Source organism: Thunnus albacares, chromosome 9, assembly GCF_914725855.1.
Source record: "Thunnus albacares chromosome 9, fThuAlb1.1, whole genome shotgun sequence".
Lineage (NCBI taxonomy): Eukaryota > Metazoa > Chordata > Actinopteri > Scombriformes > Scombridae > Thunnus > Thunnus albacares.
The window spans coordinates 17,125,284-17,150,435 of record NC_058114.1 but is presented as its reverse complement, the minus strand read 5'-3'; the positions used below and the strand labels follow the sequence as shown (position 1 = coordinate 17,150,435).

General features: G+C 39.0%; 1 protein-coding gene across 4 annotated transcripts in view; it reads left to right on the top strand.

Annotated features, from left to right (window-relative positions):
* The window catches only part of negr1 (neuronal growth regulator 1), a 164,528-nt gene that overhangs the window by 37,725 nt on the left and 101,651 nt on the right, over window positions 1-25,152 (top strand). For all 4 annotated transcript variants that reach the window (XM_044361502.1, XM_044361503.1, XM_044361504.1 and 1 more), the window contains exon 2: window positions 17,925-18,163. In XM_044361502.1, the coding sequence (XP_044217437.1) occupies window positions 17,925-18,163 (239 nt within the window). The remainder of the gene's footprint in view (window positions 1-17,924; window positions 18,164-25,152) is intronic.

Here is a 25,152-nt window from a genome sequence, read left to right as displayed (position 1 = left end):
GCCTAAAGGTGTTAACATTGTTTTATTCTTTACAAACGGTCAATCAGTAAATCAGCTGATTTTTGATTTGTTGGTATGGAAGCTGATTTGTCAACATGAATTAAGACCCAAATTCGCCCAATTACATAATACATGTTTTGTCGATAGTATAATTTTAAATGATCAGCTTTTTCATAAGCCCACATCATGCTAAACTGAACTGTGCAGCGTAATAGTGGAACAAACCAAATGAGTCTCCATTTTGCACTCTCGCATGAAGAAATCGTGTTTCAAACAGCCATACTCAGACGACTTCTGTTTTAGTATCATATTGATATGTATAATAAAACATAAACACAAACACATTCTGACCAGTAGTCATAATAGTAACATGAGCAGCTGATCCTGGCGCTGCGCGGGAGAAATGATCTAATTAGAATTTAATGTTTTTCCTGACTGCCGAAGAAGAAAGCCCCTCATTTTCCTGCTGTGGCAGCCATTCACTGAAACCAGTCAGACATTTGCTAAAATGCAGGCACAAGGTGATCATGAGCAGCATAAGTCAATCTGCACAATGCAACCATTTCAAGTATAGACAGGAAGTTAAAGTCGGAACACTTGTTTCTGAAAAGCATAAGGTCAAGCAAAGGTGTTGGAATCGTTGTGTCTGGTTTAGATTCCATGGCGACAATGATAGGGATTACTTTGCTCTCTATTATATTGCTAAATGGCCCCAGTCATGGTGAAAAAAAAACCCCATAATAGTTTATCTGCTGTATTATTTTCTGCCCTCACATTATAACCATATTTGAAATGAAGTGAAACATAATTAAAAGGTTCCCAGGGCCCAGGCAATATTACAGCACCCTGAACTCCAGTGTGCTTGTCAGGGGCTTTTCAACCACCCACTGCTTGCCTCAGTTTGATCTGATCTAATACACAGCAGAAATGCAGTTATCAGCCATATTTGTATTCTCCTCTCCTTCCCAGCTATTGCATATGATCCCCCCCTTCTCTCTTTCCATAGGGGAGGAATTAACACACATGTATTCACGGTGAATATCAAACGCCAGTCAGTCAGTACAACCTCACAACTGGCGCACTAATAATAAACTTCTCGCAACTGTGAATGCCTATCACTGTTTAAGATGAACGGCAGTTAAGTTTCAAGGATGACCGACATGTACCTCTTTGGGAGACATTTTTTTTTTATAACTTTCTTTGAGGGTTTTTGCTAAATTATCAGTCCTTCTTCATGCCGGAGCCACAGGGAGGTGGCAGTGTGCGTTGTCAAGCCACCGGTTTTGAAGGACAGGTTAATTTGATTTGGGAGATACATTGTTGGTGGTCTCTGCATCCACAAGTAATTACAAGTCAGATGACAGGCACCTAACGGGACAAAACAGTGTGTGTTTTAGTTATCTATTCTATGGTCTTCTATTATATTAGTGATGCATACAGGCTACACCCACAGAGCTCTCCACCAGGAGTACTTAAGACTGTGTTAAAAGTAAGACGCAAGGTTAAAGTCTGCAGGGGTAAAGGCCTGTTTACTCAACTTTCTGTAACAGCTCTCCTTTGCATTTGACACGTCAAGGTAGTGTTCGCCTCTGTAAAAGATGGACGCCTAATCATATTAATGAAAGAAAAATGATCTGAGGAAATATCGTTAAAGACTACGGATACTCCCTCACCCTAGCTCGGCTTGGACATTGCATACACAGTGGATCACATCATTTACTGTAGCTCACTCTCACTTGCGAGCAGAGATACTGGAGGTCAGATTACTATTTAGCACTGAAGTGCCTTTCTGAAATTAAAACTGCCTGGCACAGTGAAGAGTGTATTGTTCAAGAAGGCAAACTGCCTCACACTGCAGGATGCCCTGCAGCAAACAAAAAAAAAAAAAGAAGTGATTTAATATGTGTCTTAAGCCTGCAGCATGCTTCAATTTCATGAAAGAAATACAGACTCATTTATCTCCTAAGTGTTTATCACTGTGAATCATTGCTGCTGGAAGTTCAAATGAGAACTGTTTACCAGTAAATCTATTCAGGCGCAGAGCTTCCATCCTTTGTTTGGATCTTTTTTAAGATTGCTGAATGTAAGAGAAATAAATGCTGTTTAGGCAAAGAGGCTTGAGTACACTATGTGTAGTAATCCTAAACACTATATAGTTATCTTTATGTTGTGGTTGTGATTCAGTGGTACTGACTTAGTAGTCCAGTGCTGTGTTCATAGTATTGCTATCTGGCAGTGATATTGGATAACTGTAGAGTGTTCCTCAGGAAATGATTCCCAGGCAGTATACTATTAATATGACAGATAACAGTGCAGTAGACTGTTTAAATGTTTGATCTGGCTTTGTTTAGCTCTGTTTTGAATGTGACATTTAACAGTATCCGGGTGTGCAGTGGACTCATTTTTGATATGAATGTATTACACAGAGCACATTCACATATTTATACGGAGGAATTGTCTGGGGTGGTAAAATGCTCACCCTTTATGCCTCAGCAAAGGCCACTCTTTATCCTCTCAGAATTCCAGCTTTTATTCAACCGTTAATTTGTAAGCCCCATTCATTTTTATTCATTTGAAGTTGAATTCATTCAGTCAATGTCAATGCTTGACAAAAAGAATCAATAATGTGAATTAATCCAGAGATTACTCGTGTAGAGCTTTGAACGATTTTCTGTACATGAATTAGTTCTAGTGTAAAGACGGGTGTTGACTTATACTCATATTGAAATAAATAACCTTGCAAAATCTTGCACGTAAGGGGTGTAAACAAGGGAAAAGACAGGTTACAAACTTGGCCTTTTACTATTGTTCACACATCAGAGATGACTTTTTCCTAGTTACATATTGTGGACTGCTTTGACTCAGCTGCTTTCACGCATGTGAAACAAGACAAAACCATTCAACCAAAGCTTTTCAAGCACAGGTCACTTCATTTGTATGCGCTGTGAGAGAGGAGGGAGAATGCACCTGAAGGGGACCCTGGAGGGGACAAGGTGATGCTATGCCAGGTTTGTTGTAGTAACTACTATGGTAATAAGAGAGAGAGGGGGAGGGGGGCATTGATTTTATATATACAGGTCTGACAATGTCTTCCTGCCCCCACAGTCAAATGCCCCATCTCCATGTCAGCTCAAACAGAAATGAAAAAAAAGAAAGAAAATAATTCAGAATAGATAAAACTCAAAGTCTCTTCACTTCAAGTGAGATTTTAGAGTTTCTAATGGGTATGAGACACTTTTTATACTGTTCTCTGTGTCTGTGATGTTAGGTGTTGGTTTCAGCACTGGGTCTGTGTGGATTTTAGCTAGAAGGCTTCAGATGTGTCCCACCGGCCACAGTCGACAGGATTATTTTAGGGATTAAGAGCCTGGTGCTCTGTACCTTCGTTGCACAGCACTACAGTATGTCCTCATTCTCCCTCATTCTCTGCAACAACATTACACCCCACCCCTTAAAATATCCAACATCTGGCTACTACAACTTAAACCTGTGCTCACGGGACAAAGAGACACTACCACTACAAAAAAAAAAAAAAAAAAAAATCAGGGGTATATGGTGCATTAATGGAAGAATATGCACATAAATTGCAAATATTATTTTGGTACATATTCTTATTTTATCAATTGCACATATTTTGTATATTGTATACGATTTGCACAGGCATTATAGGACCATAATTGTAACCGTAATCATGTAGTCTTGTTTCTCAAAAATAATGCATTTGTTGCTTCATGTTCATTTTTTTCCACTTACAGTAGTGATAATACACAATTAAGGGGGATAGGAACATGAAGAAAGATTTCCCTTTGCACAAATTGACCTTATTAAAGATGTTGGTGTAACAGAGTAATTAAACTGAATATTTTTTGCCAGACACTGGGATTTGGGATTATTTTGTTTTATGTTCATAATACCATCCCACTGTTTTTAATGGTATTATCTTACTAGAGCTGAAACAATAAGGTGATTTATTTGTTTGTTGAAAGACAGGACATTTTTTGATAGTATTTTTTAAGTAGAAATCTCAAAATTCATTGGTTGTAAACTGGATACCTCTCGGTTTTGGACTACTGGCAACACAAAACAAGCTATGTGAATATGTTAACTTGGGTTTTAGGAGATTGTGATTTCTTCACAGCAGAAAAGACCTAGAATTTTCACACTTTCACATAGTTCTCCTTTCACTAGTGTTGCCTCTGTTAAGGGCAGTGACTCACTGAAAAGGTTTTAGAGCATACAGTGCAGGTACATCACAGCATCTCTTTATGTGTGAAAAGGCTACAATGGAATGAAACATCTGTCCCTGACATCACGATTAAAGGGTTTTCCTCATGCATTTTTATGGCTGTATCACACTCTCATTATGCTCTTCAAAACACTTTTATTCAAGCGGGTTAAGTGGGTGCCGCTATTAACAAAAACCCAAAAGGATTGTCTTAAAGCAGATGTTCCACTACAGTGATAAAGTGCACCACTAATTTTTGGACGTACTCCAGTTGAACAAGGACAGAAGAGTGAAATTTTCCAGGTGGTCGTCTCAGTGTCTGATGTTTAATTTATACTGTACCTCAGTGAAACAGTTGACATGCCATAGGATAGAAATGATACAAGGCTGACTGTTTCAACAGATTTTGAGTGTCGAGTGTTGCTTTTTTCCGATGGTCACAGATGTGATCATGTGTCAGATACAAAAGTTGCGATTGGAAGAGGAAAGTTTTTTCTTGTTCCTCCCTTATCATACTAAGATGTTCCACCCAGCAGTCAACCACCTCTCCACTCTAAACAAAATCAAAAATGTTCCCCTCCTCCAAAATATCCAAAGTTTCAACTTATTGTGAGTAAAAATGGGTTCCAGTAGTTTCCATTTGGATCCTGATCAGCAAAATATAGAAATGTGTTAAGCTCAGATGCTAACAAACTGCTTATGAAACCTTTTATTTCTCCTCAATCTTTTTTACAGTGGAAGTCGCTAATAGTGATCACGTCTGTGCGGCTGAAATTGATCACTTATTATTGTAACCAAATTATTTTTCTTTTTTTAAATTTCTCATGCAGATTACCGTCTAATTGACATTTGTATATTTATTACATTAATGTAAAGTAATGAAACAGATAGCATCCCTGTTTACTGAATTTTATTGACTGTTTCAAAATACAGTAGCCTACAGGTCTCTGCCTTCCGTTGCACCAACTCGGACAGTGATCTTGGTTTCTTGCCAAACTCCGATTATAATTCTTGATATTTTAAAACTTTTCTCGCTGAATATAGGAAATGAACGCTGTTTTTTAATGACTTCTAAGTCATTTTAACTTATCTACAGTTCAGGGATACTTGCTGTGCCTGATGCTGGCCGTTTGAGCCGCTGAAAGCCACCATGTGGACGCCATGGCACAGCGACTCAGAAGCAGTCGTGGGTTATCCACTTGAGAGACTGCGTTTTCTGCAGATATAGTGACGAATCCTGAGCTGTCTGGGCTCAGGGCAGAGCTCCTAACCATTGAGAGCCTGATCAGCGGAACTACTTAACCAGCAAGCTAAACTGCACTCCTGTCTGGTCGGGCTGTAGACTGCTGGACCCAAAATGAACACTGTAAGTGGACTACTTGATTATATATATAAGCAAATTATTTAAACAGCATTTGCATAGAAATGATTCTGTCCTGAGCTTTTTGATCCATATAAGCAGTTGATCACTGTAATCGTGATCACTATAAGCGGTTTCCACTGTATTAGCAAAGAGCAATGGAAAACATATACTGTAGGTATCAGGCTTCTCATTTTTAGCCGACATGACAGACATCACCAGCGGCAGATTAGATCAGCTGTAGCTAATTAATGTTAATTCTGTCACAGCTAAAATAAAATGATCGGCTGTTCTGTTGTTAATGTGCTGTCTGCAGCTGGTGTCTGTATTCAGCCCAAGATTGTTTGTGAGTGAAGAGACACATCACTTGTTTCGTAAGTGGAATATATCTTTTTGTTGTTCAACAGGAACCAACAGAGTGGCGACTCTTAAAAAAAATTACCTCAGCTATCTTATCACCTCACTTCATTCTAATATTTTAATCTGATCAATTTAATAGTTCTGAATCAGGACCTTCAGTATATGTAGTAGCTCTTAAGTACAGTAGGCTATAGTTGCTAATTAAATTTATCAGATACATATAATTAACACTTCATATATTATGCTGATCATGTCATTTTCAGATGGTAGATACAGGTTGTGAACATTAATTAGGCTGCCACTAAAAACTGTCTTGTTTCTGCCTTGTCAGCCAACAAGAGGTGATTAGACATCTTTATTTTTGACGGGCAAACATAACTTAAAAATATACAATATGAGATTCAAAATAATTTGGATTCAATAAGTGGATTTGACACTGGATTTGAATTTGATAAAATGTTACCAAATCCTACCCCTAATTATGAGCTAGTTTCTTTTGCATAAACCTTGGTTGAACTTGGCCTCTAGTTATACTAACAGCTGTTGTATACTGTATGCATGCTGTCTCTCTACCCTGAATCCAAAGACACTTTGTGCTGAAGAATAAACTAGCTTTTCATATAAAGATATTTTTTTAATAAAGAGTTGCATATTAAGAGATATGGCTCAGTTAAACAAAGGTTTAATCAGTGACACTTTAGTTGTATGTTATTAAATTTATTTATATCAGGGACCATGTATAAAATATATTAATCTCAAACAAAGAGACAATATGCTTTGTACCAGAATTAGCCACTAGCTAATTTCCATCTGTAGTCCCTGGGCAGGTGAACAGAAACAATAAACCACAGAGTAAAACCTATCATCTCCACTACAAATGGACCAGCAATCTATCGACATCCACACAGGCATATTCACACACATACATTTGCGTGCGCACACACACACACACACACTTTTAATAGGAATAGCAGAATACAAATATCAAAATATTCCATACATATATCTAATATTCCATACATATATCCAAAGTTATAAAAACAGGTCATCAAAATGTCAAATTAATGCTGACAAGACTGGTTACTTAAAATCCATTTTTTAACTTCACAGCTGAAAATATGAAAATCTGTGCAGGTTTTCAGATTGACAGGTACCTTATTCCATTCTTTAATGGCTTTAAAAGAAAAAGCAGATTGTCCAAAGGCAGAGCCTCGTTTAGGGACGCTACATTCTCCCCTTGAAGCAGACCTTGAAGCTCTGCTCATTTGCTCAGAGCGGAACTGAACAAAGCTCTTCAACGGTGAAGGAGCAGCATTAAGGATTATCTTATGCACTAAAAGGACATCTGAATGCAACACTGAGTTGCCAAAGCTTAGCATTTTATATTTAACAGTATATCACAATGATGATACTGTTGTGATTTCCTGTCCAGGACTTTCAGAACTGGTTTATGAAGCGACCTAATTAGTTTTAAGACTTTCAAAAATGCCTTCAACTGTTAACGGATTCCTAATATCTCTAAAGTTAGCTAAGTTATATTTCAATACATGGCACATCTTTTTAATATGCATTTTGAATGTAAGAGTGGAATCTTGGGTAAAAGTATTTAAACTCATCAACATTTTTTATCTTTTGTCCATCTATATAAATATTAAGAAAAACCCTTTTCTTGTAAATTCATAAAATACATTGTCGCTGTGTTCTCAGTATTCAGAGTGAGACATGAGTAACTGAGCCACTTTGCAACTTTTTGCACTGTTAATAACTTTTGGCAGCAACTTGTTCAGTGTCTTTCCTGTGTGCATATAATGCCGGGGTCTCCACACCATCATACACAGATGGAAGATCATTGATGTATTACTGAACAACAACGGCCCCAAGAAGGAACCTTGTGGCACTCCCATAACGCAGGCTCTTGATGTAGATGATGTTGAGATGTTTTATCCTTTATCCGTACGCACTGAGAGCGGTCAAGTAGGTAAGACTGAATCATTAACATAAAGTTTGAATTTAGACAACTTAGAGAGGAGTACTGAGTGATTGACTGTATCAAAAGCCTTGCACAGGTCAAGAAATATGGCACCCACCACCCCTTCTTTATCGAGGCTAGCCTTAATAACTTCAAGGAAGTAGCAACATGCAGTTTCAGTAGGATGGTTTGCTCTGTACCTAAATTGCATGGGACAGAGTAGATTTTCTTTATTTAGATGAACTACCAGCTGTTCAGCAACAACCTTTCCAACAACTTTTGAAATGGCAGGCAGCATACTGCTTACTTCCTCTCTGTCACCTGATTTGTATACAGGATTTACAATGGTGGTCATCAGAGTGCTAGGGAATATGCTTTCGTCCAGTGACCAGTTTATAATATGAGTGATAGGGGTAGTTAAATCATATTTATATTTTTTAAGAAAACAGTATCAAGTCCCCAAGTATCTTTTGCTCTTGAACTAGATAATGATGAAAGGATTTTATTTGTCTTTGCCTCATCTGTATGTTTAAAATTCAGTGCAGTTGCTTCATTAGTTAGAACCATGGTTGTAGAATTGCCACCCAGTTCCAAAATAGAGTTAATAAAATAATCATTAAAACTATTTGCAACAACTAAACTGTCATCTTGTATAATACCATTTAACCTAAGCTCTATAGGTCGACTCTTGGGGTGCTCGTTTCCTGCAAGTTGATCAATACTTTTTCATAACATTTTTGTGTTCCCTTTTGCCTGTCTTATTATCTCAAGAAAGAAACTAGCTTTTGCCTTCCTAAACTCCCCCATAACTTTATTTCTAAGGCCTTTATATATCAAACAATGAGTTTCCAGTCCTGATTTGAGAGATTTTTTGAGGGCTGCATCTCTGTTCTTCATTAAGTGCCATGAAGTGTCATTAAACTAAGACAGAGTCTATTTTCTATTATGCTTTTGAGGCGTTGTTTTAGTAAATTAAGATACAAGTTGCTTAAATTTAGATATTAAATCATCACAGGCCTGCTCACAGTTTTTACTGTTATACTGTCCCATTTAGTTTGCCTTATTTCATTCTCAAAATGCTTTAAGTCTTTCTTTGGAATAAATGAGATAAATTTCTTCCCTTCTTTACATTTTATTTTGATTTCTTAACCGTATCCTTGACAGCTGTCTTGTAACTAAAGTGAGATTATGGTGCCAGTGATTAGGTTGTATGTTTTTGATATACCATCAACTTTATTTGTGAAAATTAAATCCAACAAGGTTTTTGAGGATCTTGTTATTCTTGTTGGATTCTCCGTCATCTGAGTTAACTGAAACTTATTGGCAATGTCCTTTAACTTTCTGCATATTTTGTCTAACAGGTTGAGATTGAAATCACCCTTTAAGAGCATTCTTTGCCATCACTAAAATGTCCTTTAATGTACTTGTACTGATAAATTATCAAAGAACACATCCTTTTCAGTCAGTGGTTGATACAGTACAAGTACATTAAAGGACATTTTAGGGGAGAAAGTAATGGTAACTCCATATTACCATTACATATTTCAGAGTATCACTGGGCAAATTAAGTCGTTTACACTGAATGCCTTCTTTAACATAGATCATAACACCACCACCCTTGCCATGTTTACAACCTTGTCGATAGAAGCTATAACCAGGAATACTAAACACACCTGATGGAGTTGTTTGAGTTAGACACATTTCAGAGAGACACAAATAATCAAGGTTAGTGTAGTAATCTCTGACAGTAATTGACACAATACTCTTGATATTTAAGTGTCCACCATAAATCCCCTTGGGTTTTACTTTTGCCCTTCTGCATGATTTAGAGTCTGAAATATTTTGGTTTTCTGTTGTTTTATGATCGTAACATATTTGTGAAAGAAGTTGAGGGACCAGCAGTCAGCAATCTACATGTAGTGTCATCCAGTTCATGTACAGAGTTACCTTGTGCCGTGTCGATGTCAACTCGTTCTCCGCAAGAGAGATGAAGAAGCATGGGTTGGGTAACTACCGTAGGTCCGTGAACAACCAATGTGTGTTTGAAGCCGTCCCCTCTTATTAGCTGGTAGACTCCAGGTCCTGGTGTGGTTTGGAGTCTGTCACCTCGAACTAACTGGTAGTCTCCAGGCCCAGGATTAAGGTGGACATCCCCACAGAGCAGCAGAATAGGACAGAGAAAAGTGGTGAACCTCTGGTCTTCAGGGGAGGAAGCTCCATTCCCACCAACACAGGCAGGCTGACGAAGTTTGGCCAAGGCTCACCAATTGTTTACCACAGTGGAGTATTAGGTGTGTTGGCTCCATGAATTGAGGGGAGGCTGGAGAGCAGCAAACTTGCCCAGTGTGTCAACACGACTGGATGATCGCAAACAGGCGGTATAGCAGCTTCCCCACGGAGATAGGACAGCAACAACTGACAAATGCAGGATCAGACTTGGGGTAGCACTTGAGATGCGATATTGACCAAGTAGAAACCAGGATGACAGCTTTTCCTTAATCTAAGTGAAAAAGAGTGGCATTTCCCCAGAAGATAATAGGGAACAGTGTTTCCCCTATAATAGTACAGGTGTGGCGGGCTGCCAGGCCAACGAGATCCCCCGCCAGGCTAAAAAATAATTTTTTAAATGTTAAAAATAACACCAAATATCCATCCATTTGCAAATCAATAGCATTTGGGAGCCTCTGAGCAGCACTGTCTCGAAACGTGAGTTAACGTATGTGTCGTTGCCTGGGAAACTGCAGGTAGCGTATCTCCTTTTAAGGAATAGGCCAAAGTGTAAGTGAGTGAGTGGTTAGGCAAGAGAGCGAACGGCAGAAAAACAACGGTAAAAGAGAGCAGAGCAGAGGAAAAGGTTAGCAGCAAGTTGTCAGTCTGGCAGTAAATGTACAGTACAGACTACAGTTAATAAATGCTGCAGCTTGTCAAAACCATGAAAAGTCACGTCTGTTGTTTCTCCAAGCAACAATGGGTTAGCCTAACCTGATGATGCTAAACAGATAAATAGAAAACGGAGAAATGTGTAGCTGCCTGCTAATTCACCCCTCCCCCCCTCAAAAGAAAATCGACAACACCGATAGGTGACAACACCCCACCCCACCCCCCGCCAGGCCAAACCACTCAATGTAGGGGAAACACTGGGGAAGGTGAGACAATGGCACCTGCCAGACTGTGGCAAACACCTGCCGCCATAGTAAGTGTTGATCAGAAACTGTCAATGTAGAGGAGGAGGGGAATTAACCATTTATAGCAAATGGTTATACTGTTATATTTGGTGGAAAAGGCTATGCTGTTCAAGGGAGCGCTCAAAGAATCCGAGCAGCAACGAGGATTCTGCTTAGAGAACTAATCCCCCTAACAAACATACATGGACATTAATCTCAGTTAAATCAACAATATGAACTACATAAAGAGGAGGTTGGGGGTGTGGAGAGAGCTTCAACAGCAAACTATGTTTTCAAGAGCATAATCGGAAGAGTGAACTGTGTCTGCGGTGTATATCTGCGTGAATGTGGTTAGATGTTAGCAGCCACACAGCTGTGGATGAGTCAGAGATTGTGAGGCATATTGACAACAGCTGAGGCCAGTCAGCTGAAACAAGCACAACTTCAGTGCTCTGCCTGAACTGAAGCTGTACTCCATTAAGTGTGGCTGCAGGTTTGTTTTTACTCACATCCTTAAAAATGCTAACAAAAATATGTTTTTTGTGTCAAAGTTGCGATTTGAATAGGGATGCACCAATCTGACTTTTTATATCCCGATACCAATACTTGGGGTTGGGTAATGGCCGATACCGAGTACCGATCTCATACCAGTGCTTAATTAATAAGCTTTATGCCTCACTGTGTGGAAGAGATTGGGATCATGCTTTTAAATTGCTTTCCTAACTTTGTAAAACAAAATGTAACAAATATATACATACGTACAAATCTGCTGAATCGTTATTTATTAAAATAATTGTATCCGATATCAGATCGAACCATTGTCACCAATACCCGATCGAGCTATTTGAGTCGGTATCTGACCAATATCTAATATCAGTATTGATATCCAGATTTGAATGCAATTTTGAAATAACAAGAGCTGCAATTTTAATGATAACTTACGATACATGATTAAGAGTGTCTTGGCAAGTTTTCGGAGGTCACATCTTTTTGGTGTTTAAGAAAAGACCAATGAAGTCTTTTTCTAGAGTAACAATCTAAGTGATGGCCTCGTGTTATTTTCAGACAGGTAGCTAGCACGTAGCTTGGTAGTTGTCGAGTGTAAATTTCAGCTGTTGAACAGAGTTTTCAAAATCTTCCAGTTTAACTCTAAAGCACATCATATCATCACTTTAAGCTTTTAACCTTTAAAACTCAGAAACTTCCAGGACTCTACTGTGATGCTTACGTTAGCGCAACATCAGCTGCAAGTAAAGAGCAGGGCAGATTGAAGTGTATATATAAAATTATGATAATTATTCTATAACACTGTATATATACAGTGTGACTTGAATGTCATGATTAATTTTTAAATGCAAAAAGCAACTGCATTCTATTAAAAAAAGATTTGTGATAATGCATATCTTGCAGTGTATTGTTTCATGTCATATAGACAGCAAATACAGGCTTATACTATTCTTAATTAAATTGCAGTTGCAATATTGGTCAGAACAATTGAAATAAGATATTTTTCTGAAATAGCTCAGCCCTATTAGCAGGTGGCATGATGAAAACCCAAGTTTTTCTTTTGCTTATTTAACATCTTAATTGTCTAGAAAAGAAGACATTAAAAAAAAGTGGCTACATCTTATATATGTCTTCTCCTGTATTGCAAAAGATAAGTAGAGGTATTGTGCTGAAGTTGTATGTGTGCAAAAATGTAGAGAAAAGAGAGCTTACATGGGGTCTGTATGGCTCAAAGTTTAACCGTCCTGTGTGTTTATTATGTAACCGTTACGTAAGAACAGATCTCAGACTACAGAGGGACCCATCCAGAAGTGTTTGTTCATTTCTTCTGCCAAACGTAGGGGGAAAAAAACTGCTGAATGTGAACTACTAGACTGTGAAACATTGAAATATGTTTACAAGTCAAGATCTGTGGAGTTAGTGCGAGGAAGAATATTTACAGTTGAAGAACTTAGAAAACAATTTTATGAAGCAAGTATAAATTTGGGTCAGCATGATGCCCCAGTGTTAATTATGGCATCTGATCAAAGAGCTTGAATGAGTTTGGCTAAACGAATTACAATCTGCTTCTCTTACCAGCTGCCATACTGTAATTAATGGTTTGTCATCATTTTCCATTCATGTGAGGTGCTCAAACAGCAGCTTATCATCTTCCTTTTGCACATTGCACATAATCACTGGGGTTTGAATTGAACTCTGTTATTTGTGAGCCAAAATACAACGAAAAAAAAGAAGCTTGTAATGAGGCTGGTTCGTATGCAGTCACTTGTCAGAAGCAGGGATAAATAAAAGTATCAATTAGTGCATGTTTTAGGTGTCAAAGCTACTTCAGAATCGAATAATTACCTGAGCTTTGTATAAACCATGGGAAGCCTGTATCCTGGTGGGCAACCAGAGAAAAGGGGCTTGATGGAATCAAAGTCCACCTTAGGTGTTATCAGTTTTGTGCTGCTTTGCCTGATTGAAAGGTTGCTGTGGTTTTCATTTAATATTGCATTGTTCATAGCATTGGTACATGATGTAGCATGTTGATCTAATGGTAAATGGTGGCAGAAATATGTGTTGCTCTCAAAAAAGGGAAATAAAAACAAGACGAGGTAAACCGAGTGAAGCTTTCCACTGCAAATATCTTTAATATCAAAGCATTTTATCAACTAAAACTGTCTTATCATGGAAGATAAAATATATATACGGGCATTAAGCAGGATTTGTTCCATCTTTAGTTTCTATGCAGAGATGAAAAAGAGGTCAAACAGTCCAGCTTAATTATCCTGGTTATGACACACCCCCTTCCATCTTGTAAAAACAAGCTGGATGATAAATTATTAAATAAACTTACTTTGAAATCTTTGGTAAGTCTGATTTTAGGGAATTTGAGGATAGTGCACACAGATTTGTGCAGCTGTTAATTTACTGATGATTGTTGCTACAATATTATTGCAATAATATTGCAATAATACATACGTTGTACTGTATGTACAGTGTATTCTTTATCCATTGGTTTTACATCACTGTTCTGCACTCAGTTCACACTACATCAAACTGGTCGATATCACAGGCAGTCAGGCTTTGCCTCACAGCAGCCTAAATTTGCTACACTGGGTTGTCAAACTCATGCCAGACTTGTGATGAGTTCTTACATGGTTCCTATTCAAGCCAGCTGCAACAAAGGAAGTAGTCACAGTAAACAGCAACCCCTGAGATGAGGTGCTAATGTAAAAATGGCCTGTTTGGACACATACCTTGGTGAGGAGGTGTATGCATACAAGCATCTGACTCCATGGTGAGAGTTTACAAAAACTGTAAGATAACAATAAATTTCTGGAGGGAGAAGGCACAGACACTCGACAGTGATAAGCAAACTGCTAAAACAGCGAAAGAACATCAAGTACTAGTTCATCAAGATAAAGAAAAATGTCAAGAGTCTGAGTAGGGATCCTGCCAGGGTGAAGTGTCCTCTAGCCAATAAACTGGCTCTCCGCCTTTGTTGAAGTGACACTTCATGCCAAATCTATCCTTGAAAGGTGGGTGTTAAAAGTTTGTAGTTTACTCCTTCACAGAGAACAGCACCTGTGGTCAGCAGTTTATATAAGCATATAATTGCAAGAGTAAGAGTGTGTTGAACAAACCAATCAAATGGATGGACAGCGGAGAATCGAGTTTCTCTGCAGGAGTGGTTCAAGAATTTTCTGTGTACCTTTTGATAATTTTTTCAACATGGGAAAACATTCTCCTTTCCAGCAGCTGACATGAATTCAAGCAGGCCAGCTTCTGATCTCTATGAAGGACTGGACTTTTATAATAACTTTTAACAGCCACCTTTCAAGCCTACAAGGAGTGAATATTTGATACCGAAAGGGTAGATTTTAGGTGAGGAAAACAGAGAAATCAATAGCAGCTACACTAGAGACAAGGTGTGTTATAATTACTGTTTTACAAGGATATTATGATGAGAGCACAGCAAGTTATACGGTGCCCACAATAGTCGTTGCAGGCTGCACACAGGTGCATTGTGCATTAATGTTTAGGCACTCACAGCAGTTGTAAACAAATGGAAAACAATAACTTTGCAATTATAGCCCATATATATATTATTATCTGGAAATAATAGACAGATAGTCTAAATCATTCAGTTCTTTAAAGTCATACTATGCAGGATTCTTCATTGATGTTTGTAAACACAACATTCAACATTGGCTCCTCCTTCCTGGCTCAATGACACCAGAGTGAGCTGAGAGCAGAACGAGAGAGAGAGAGAGCTAGAGAGTGAATGAAGAGAGAACAAAGCAGTTGAATCAGATGAATAAAACATGATTTTCTAATTGTTTCACAGCAGTTACGTTCAAAAGCACAAATAAACACGCCCACAATTCTACACAGCCCTGCAGGAAGATGCCACATTACCGGATTTTGTGTGAATGCAGCCGAAGCTTCATCCTGTCCGCCGTGGCCTTTCTGCTCTGTGTGTGTGTGTAGCTCAGCCCCACCCGTGGTCAGACAGACAAAGAGCAGAGGAGCAGAGGAGAGAGACGGAGAAGCAGGGGAAACACTGAAGCACATAAAAGACAAACAGAGCAAAATAAACTGGTCGCTACATTTTTTCACAACCTCATACCCTGCGCACTGTTATTGGCTGGGGGCTACACACCCACTGCCCAAAGGTTGATGTTCAGAAACATCCCAAACACAGCAAAAATAATTAGAAAATACAGGCAGAGGGCAGGGTTTTGTAGACACATACACCGCCACACACTTCTAGTGGGTCATAAGTGATGATTTAGCAGGATTATTTTTGTATTAGTTCAGGGCTTTTCTGAGACTGTGGGCCTCCCCTCAGACAAAGCTTGGAAAAAGCCCCCCTCGCTTAGTTTCAATTCCTAGATGCCTGTGGGATCACGATTATGTTATTTGATCCCATGAACACTCAACAATTGAGCCAAGATAGCCTGATATTGTTTGAAATACTTTAGACTACACAAAATACATAAAAAAGGTCCGTTTGAAGGCATTTATTTGTTTCTAACTCTGGGAAAGTGGGAAAAAAATCCCCAAAACTACTGTATCTCTGAACTATCTTTTTAACCAAATCACACACATGTAGGCTATTCTATGTGATCTCCTTTTAATAACTAATGTAATATTTTTTCACTTTCATCCACTGAGCCTCCATAGAAACTGTTTGGAGCCCCCGTGGGGAGGCCTCTGTATTAGTCTGTACATTGTCATTAAAAAAATCCTGCATAGTATGCCTTTAAGATCATGTCCTTCCTGCTTTGTTGACAAAGATATAGAAAAGGAGTGAAACTTCACTTGAGGCTCCTTCAGTAAATCTTACCTAAGAGCCAGCAACACTACTGCTTAGTGGGCTAACTAACCAATAGGTCCATATGGACGTTCCATAGGACCTGAGCTTTTCTCTTGTGTTCTTTTTATTACTGTCCTTTCTCCATTGTTTGCCAGTGCTTTGTCACAATACCTCTAGGGTTGTACCTCCTCTAAAGGAGACCAGCCTGGACTAGACCATTGTCCTCTAACTGCTTTCCTGACAGACACTTTCTTGGCACAGAGGGTAAAGCGCTTTGTGGTTAGTGCCAAACTGATTTCCTCGGTGGCTTTACTACTGGTGCTGGCAGTCTGCATGGCATGGTGACAACAGCTAAAGAGCCAAACTTGATTGCCTCTTTTCCTACTCATTATTACAGTATTTGTCACGGAATATGATGAGATTTCTTAAGTCCAAACAGTACTGGATTGATGAGTAAAACAAATGCTTTCTGACAATGGTGACCCAATCCTCATCATGTTGTACAATTTACTGAATTGTATGCACTTGCACTTTGTCTGTGTTCAATTAGCTTTCAAAAGTAAATTGCGTTATCCTCGGGAATGACACTTGTATCAGACTACGGTCCTAGAACGCAGCCTTTTCACGGCCAGATATTAGTTTGATTATCTGTGATTGGACTGAAGGACAATCATTTGGTAACCAGATGTTTGGTTTTCCTCTGATGATCACATTTAAAATATATGTCCAAATACAACCGAGAGTTGCTCTTGTTGCCTTCTGTTTGCTATTTTGCTTGTGTTTTTGTAAGTCGCAGGTCATATTCAAGCTGAAATTCAAGACCCTGCTGTTTATTACAATAGAGAGAATGCGGCCAAATGCATAAAATTCTGTGTTTGTTAAAACTAAAACTTTTTAAAAAAATATTAAATCACATGTACAAGCCTGATAGCCATAAATGGAGGTAAACATGCACTTAAGCAAGTGCTTGAATATAAATATCTATATTACAAGGTCTGCTACATCAAACCCTTGACTTGTCAATGAAAAGAATGAATAAAGAAATGCACTTTCACCCAATGTCTATATCCATTGAAAGAGTTCACAATAACAACAGAATGGCCATACTGTATGCATGACTATTACGCATGGCTCTGGCGATTGCAGCCTTGAGTCAACCGGAGTCTTAAATCAGCTATAAATGGTTGAGTCACACTTGCCAGGTGCTGTGATTTCTATCTTTTATGACTAGCTTTATGGTATCTATAACTAAAATGTAATCCTTCCACTGGTCTTGCATGAAAGATGAAAATCAATATTGTGCAAACATTTTCAGGATGTCTGTTTATTTACATTAAACCTCAGAACTTGTTTATTGGGATCCTTTTCTACTTTGCCTTCTAAAGAGAGAGATATTATTAGTTAGCAAGAAAGATAGCAGCCATTTCTAAAAAGGTACTTGGACAGCAAACACAATGGCATCATTATAAACATTTGCTGCATTCAGTCGTTTTTCATTTCTACAGGTCTAACTGTAGTGTCTCTTGTCACTGTAGGTGCTACCTATTGGATGGGATCTCTAAAGGAGCCTGGCTGAACCGCTCAAGCATCATATTCGCAGGGAATGACAAGTGGTCTGTGGACCCACGTGTGTCCATTGTGTCCAGCGTTGGAGACAAACATGAGTACAGCCTTCAGATACAGAAGGTGGATGTAACTGATGACGGCCAGTACACGTGCTCCATTCAGAGCGAGCGCAATCCACGGCCAAAGCTCCTCAACCTTATTGTAAAAGGTGTGTATAGATTGTCTTTTAATGTTCTGTACAGGCACATGTCCGTGTGTGTGTGTGTGTCCTTTTCTTTTGCATATGTGTTTGAACTGATATTAAGTAATACATTTAGTGAGTTACCCATTTTCCATAACTAGTTACTGATGGATTTCAGTTGTCTGCGGCTGTATGTAGCATGCTCTTGGATATGACTGGTGGGTACAATATTTCAAGAGATAATTGCATATTTTTATATACTTTATGTCTTCCTCTGCCTTTTTATCTTGTTTATTACTTATTACACGGATCATTTAACCGACAGAATTTCCGTAGCGTATCTGACAATATTTTTTGTTGTCCATGTCGGTAATGGTCACAGGTGTATCTGGCACCATCTGTGCTGTAAAAACGTCTGTCAATCACTTGTAGTCTGAATAAGAACAAGTGCTTGGGCCATTTTGCTTTGTGTTAAATAATAAAATTAAATCTTTTCAACAGAGACATTTCTTCTGTGGAGGCAAACTGACATTGTAGGGTACATTTTGTGCCTGTAGGCTATGTAACACAAAGTCGAAGCTTGTTGGTTAAATGACTTGAGGCAGACTTTGTTGCTTTAATCAAGTCTCCTGGGTTTTGTAATCGCAGGTAACAAAATAAGATGTGATTCTTAGGAATCTTAGCTGAACTCTGTCTAGTTATTGGCATTCTGTATTGATGAACAGGTACTAAAACTTTGAATTTCAGCCTTTAATATAATAAAACTGCAATTGAGGTGCTCTTAGGCTGACGAAATTGGGCTTCATCTTGGGCATCTCCATATCTAACAAGGTCAATAGGTGTATTTGTGTTTTATGGGACATTAAGTAGGCTGTGGGCACAGGGAGCTAATTGATGAGAGTATCCTAATTGTTACTTGCTGGAGTGGTGGCTGAGTTTGTATGCCTCAAACTGTTGCTTAGCTGCTAAACAGGAACTCAGCCCACTTGAAAGTCCAAATGCATGTTCTATTTTTTTAATAGACTGATACAAAGATTTACAATATTTATGGTCCACTTGCCTCTGCATATGTTAAGGTAGGAATATTAATAAGGATGTTTAGTCAAGCTGTCAAAGGAGTTTGTTACGTACTGTTTTAAATTTCAGTTTTTATTTCACAAGATATTGTGATGGTCTATATTCCCTGTCTAGTGTTCTCACCCTTGGTGTAGCCCTAAGCAGATATCTGCTGCATTGTAATTGCATACCAAATGATTTTTATTCTGTTTTCAAGCCAAGACAAGGTTAGGATTAATTGCAAAAGAACACAATGTAGAAAAATGCATCCCTCCACACATGCAGTATAATATTAATGGAAGAGGTAAGGGTCAGATACACTCCATGTAGAAGCGTGAGATGTGAAATGTGAAATGTGCAAGTGGAAACAGCCCTCCAGCTGGCATTGCTGTTATGACATATGGAGTGAGCTTAGGAAAATTATTTTAGGGGTGTGATCATACCTGCAGTTTGTTTTGTTTGGCCTGCACCATGTGTGAGCGTATGTATTTGGTATTTATCCACACTGCCATGGTACAAAAACAAAAGTCACAGAGTTTGTAAAAAAAAAAAAAAAAAAAAAGTCACATCAATTTCCAGCCTGGAACTGCCATCCTTTGAGGTTTCAGATCTCATTGGAGATAAACAGTGTTGGTGTAATTATCAGATTAATTATTTATCAATTAATTGATTAATAAGTGATTATTAAGAATAGGATTTAATTCACATTAAATCCACCATTAAATCCTGAAAGACAGGGAACTGATAACCAACTCACTGATTCAGTCTCATAAATAATTCCTCCTAAATTTTGCTATCTAAATAAAATAAAGATGATCAAAATAAGAGGGTGAAATTTAGTTAAATGATTAATACCCTAGTTCTGTCATAACATTGTTATAGCTGAGTATGCGTGTGTGTGTGTGTGTGTGTGTGTGTGTGTGTGTGGCGTGTAAAACAAAGGGGGGAGCTACAAAGCAATATGGCGGACTCAAACCACGTGTGGTGGGTGAGATCACATGTGTGGGCCACGAAGGAGTTGGCGACACAGGCGGGAGGATTTGAAAATGCCGGTCTGAGTTGAGCGTGAACCATGGAAACTCACTCTGTTTGTGCGCGTACGTTAGTGAGAGAGAGAGAGAGAGAGAGAGAGAGAGAAATGCATGCAGAGTCTAACTGAGTGAAACCACAACCAAAGTGAAGTTGAATCAACAGATCAACTGAAACAACACAGCTTAACAAGTGGAGCTCTCACAAAGCATTTAACATTACGCATAAGCATTTAGCATCAAAATAACACAAAGTCTAAGTCTGCCCAGATGTCAGCTTTACTTGGTGATCGTCTTAGTAAACAATCCGATATGTGTTCATCCGTCTTTTCCTCTGGATCACATTGAGCGGGTCCAGCGGCGTGACGGAGCATGTGATCCCATTGTCCTTGTTCATCAGCTGGGTCTGGGTCATGTCTCTGTCCGATCCCGTGTGTTGCAGTGGAGTGGAAAGCAGAGATGATGTTGACGTCGGAAGACAATTCGTTCGCCTGCTCGATTGCTCTTCAAAAACACGGCGTGGCTTGCAGTAGTTAACCGGTTATGAACTTGTAATCACTCAAGTACTGCTGAGTTAATGTTAAACTATACCGTGGCCAAGTGGTTAGGATAAGAACGAAGTGGTCCTTTCTCCTTTGTTGTTGTCTGATAAGAAGGGTATCTCTTTCAGCTTTGCAGAAGTGCAGTGCGGAGAGGGTGACTCTTGACGGCAATGGGGCATCACACAGAGAGACCAGATTTGAAATTGTCTGCTGGTTTTGTTGGTTAGATGATGTCAGTGGTCGCAGGTCATACTTGACCAATGATAGCTGAAAGCTGGGTCCATGGGCGGAGTTAACATCCAGGTCTGAAGTACCTGGAGGATTCTGGGAGACTGAGTCTCATTAGGACTTCCTTTGTTCCTTAGAATGAGAAACATGCAGTCTGGCCTGTGAGGCCGTACAACAGAATAGTCAAAACAAATCATCATTTATCTTCTCAGGTGTTCGTACCTGTTAAGACAACATCAACGAATGGGGCACCATCAGCAACAACCCAGAAAGCAGTGTGCCATGAGCTCATTTTGTTGTTCCAGATTTTCTAAGCCGCTGGCTATTATATGTCAACATCCATCTCCTTGCACTGTACTTATAAAACTGAGTGGGTGTGAGGTGGCAGTGTGGTTGGTTTAAACAAGTGCCTTTTGAATTATCATGGTTGTTCATATGGTTTGTCTATCATACCGACAGGCACGAGGCTGTTGATCAGAGTACAACTCACCCTCACCTACCTTAGAAATGGCCTGCTGGTTAACAAGCCTGTCCTGTTATCAGAGGGTCACTCTGTTCAAATCCTCTAATTTGGAAGTACCTTTGATTAAGACACTGAACATCTACTGGCTTACTTATTGTTTGTTGATGTAGATACACATAAGCTTAACACCTCAAATATAAATGCAGTGTTCTATCAGCGCTTGTCAGCTTGCCTGAGCACCATGGTGGCTTTGCAGTTATAGCGATTGTCCCATAGCTGAAAGGTCACAGGGGCAATCTCTGCCACTGCCAATGTGTCCATCAGCAGCCTTGACGCTTGTTAAAGTGCCCCGCAAGCAAGCAGCACTTCCTTTCTTCCCTACTTTTTCTCCCCCTTGATCCTTGTTTCCTCCTAGCGAATGGTTAAGTCCCTCTTTCAAAACCCACCCTTCCAACTTGAACCGATCCATCAAATCAGGATCAAGCCAAATAGTGACCTTATTTAGATGTGACAGGTCCCCAATAAAAACGTAAAGTATTACATTTGCTGCAGTGAGCTCATTTTGATGTGTTACTGCTGTCACTCGTCACATCTGGCATGTGCTTCACATAAATGCATTTTAATGTGAAGGCAGAAGAGTCCTTTACTGTGAAGTGGGATGTGTCAACAATGCAACTGTGGTTAGGTAATGTTAAAAATCGTCTCCATATGTTTTCTCTAAAAGTACATTTTGTACATTATAGGATTGCAACAAATTCTTATTATAATTATTGATTAGTCATCCAAATATTTTCAAAATTAATTGTTTGGACCATAGCATATAAGCAAATTTTGAAAAATGCTCATCACAGTTTCCCAGAATCCAAGGTGACGTCTCCAAATGTCTTTTTTTGTCCGACAGTATGAGGTTTAACAACATATCATAAGAATATCATGAGAATTACAGCTATATTTCTTTGAAAAAATATCAAACTAGTTGCCAATAATTTTTAGGCAATCAACTAATCTATTAATCAGCTAATCAATGTGGCTTTAAAACTTAGCATGAACTTTGGATTTTGTTACGTGTTCATCAAAGTTCAATAAAAGGTGAATGTCTTAGAAAAGGAGGACTGACATCTCATTAACAATGAACTTTTAGCAGTTGGAGGTTGAATTATTTCCAGATATTAAATTTGAACAGGAAACACTGATATTGTATTGGCACTCAGTATCGGCAGATTCCCTGAGACGAGAGAAAAGTATATCTTTGTATCCCCCTGAAGCTGGAGACAATCCAGGTCGAGTGTTTATCACGAAAACCCCAAAAATGGTTAAAGTTAGATCAAACCGCAAGTGCAGGGGTTAAGAAAAAAACCTTCTAAAATGGATAACTGAACAGTATTGACTAGCCTATATAAAGCCCACCCATTTCTACTCAGTTTACAGTAACCCACATTATATATACCAGCTGCTAAAAATTCCTCATTGTACATCCAGCAAAATACGGGTTGCACAGTCTTGTGAGTGACTGAACTGTAGAGTGGCTGACAGCCAGCAGAGGTATTTTGGGTTAAACTTGAAATCACTTTGCTTCTCCTTCAGCAACATTTTACAGGTGCACCGTGACTCTAAATATACATGTGATAAACTGTAGTCATCTACTTGGCAGGAAGTAATAGTCACTACAGGACCATCATGTTTTTGTAGATGTTGGCTTTCTGAAGAACATTCTGTAATGGGAATCTTACCAGGGGTGTTTCGGGTCATGGCAGCTCCTCACCACTGGCCATATGGCCACAATCAAGCCGGAGCTAATGTGCCAGCTGTCAGCTGTATAATACGTTTTGCGATACCCTGAATTCCTGATGGATGTGACCTAGTGGCTCAGATTGGGCTACAGTTTGACCTATGCATACAAATTGCTGTTCTATAGTTAACAAATGTTCCGTTTTTTTCCACAGAAACAATCTTTTGGTTAAATAAAGCTTAGAAATAAAATTCTGTTTGTTCTGTTTAGTATTAGCCTCATAAGACATTTACAACCAAGAGTCTGACAGCGGTTGCACGGTGATGCAAAAACACAAACATACAACAGAAAAACATGTTGTCATTATATGTGTAGTTAAAATAATAAGACAAAAGTTGAACAAAGAGACCCATAAATAAGCTTTATACTCGTTACTTTTCATCTTTTCAGTTATTAGTGAAGCTTGATGGTGTTGTGATTTTGTTATCTAAATCTGCAACTGTTGAGTCATCAGGCAAATGGGTTACCAGCTGTTGAGAAGGAGCTGTGTATCTTGAGTGTGAGCTGCAAGGAGGAAACACAGATGACTCACTCCAGCTGATACATGTTTACGGTCAAGTCTCTTGACAGGGTACCCGAGGTAGTTAAAAATTTGGTTCAATATATTGCCAGCCACTCTGTCATTTCTTTATTTATGTGCGGCCACAGCATACATGCACTGTTATGGCACCTCCATAACTTCACTCCGTATTGTACTTTTGTTTATCTCCTTTGTCAAAACTCTGTGTGTTGTGAATCATTACCTGTCACGGTGCGATACTTGTGTACACATGCTTAAGCCCACTCATGGAGAACAGAGGGATTTCTTTACAGATGAGATGTAGCAGGGGAGCTGCTCTGTCATGTTGCTGAGGCTTCTGGGAGCATGCTGTTTTTTTTTCATCTGCTGAAAGGAAAGGGAAGACTTGCTGAGGAAAAAAAAAAACGAGACACTTTAATCTGGGCTTTTCAGTCCAAGCATACAACATTTATTAATGCTGCTACACGAATGTTACAGTTGAAGTAAAAGGATTTCATGGCGTTGGACTTTTTGGCACTTTTGCTTTGCAAGATAGTACACCGTGAGGAGTAACACAAAAAATAAGAGCAATAAGGGATTACTGTATATGTATGGAAATATGCAATGGTCTCAACCCATTTCAAGCGCATGGCAGGGTTCATATAAGGTTTTAAAATAGAAAAGTGTTAGTCATTGAACTTAAAGTATCTCGAAGATCTCCGTTTCATTCTCTTTGGCGGCACCATATGGCGTTAAGCAGTAATTGCAGGTGTGTTTTTGACCCTCCCTCAAAATCAGTCCCACTGAGTAATGGGAAATGCATCACTAACTGCACCGCTTTTGATTTGAATGCATGGCGGGAAAGTTGCTACCGACACCTGTTCTGTAATAATCATACTTATACTTCAAATGCAAGAGCTTTCATCAGCAGGCCATAGGCTCAATCACCATTGTGTTACCTCATTTGGCGATTAATAGTGACTTAACAGACATTTTAAATGAAAATCTTCAAGATTATAACTTTAAGGAACAAGGTACATGTCTTAATAATTGTGCTACTCCATAGAAGTTGTGTGGTGTTAACTTTATTTTGTCAGCAAACCTGTAAACTATTAATGGGAATGAGAAATAGCGACACATTTTGCAATTGGAGCCACAAATTAATATTTTTCTCTTTCTAATCACATTTCACAAGGTTTCCCCTCACCTGAACATTACATCAGTGTTACAGCAAGAGGAATCTGTAGTAAGCGTCACACTTCTTAACACATGAATCACATGCTACGCATTAAAGGTGGTGGGGGGGGGGGGGGGGGGGGGGGGGGTTAACTATGGCTGTGACGGCTCCCTCATCTCTTAGAATCATTTAATCTCTGCAAGACATTTATCCCCCCTCACAGACCTTGTGTCA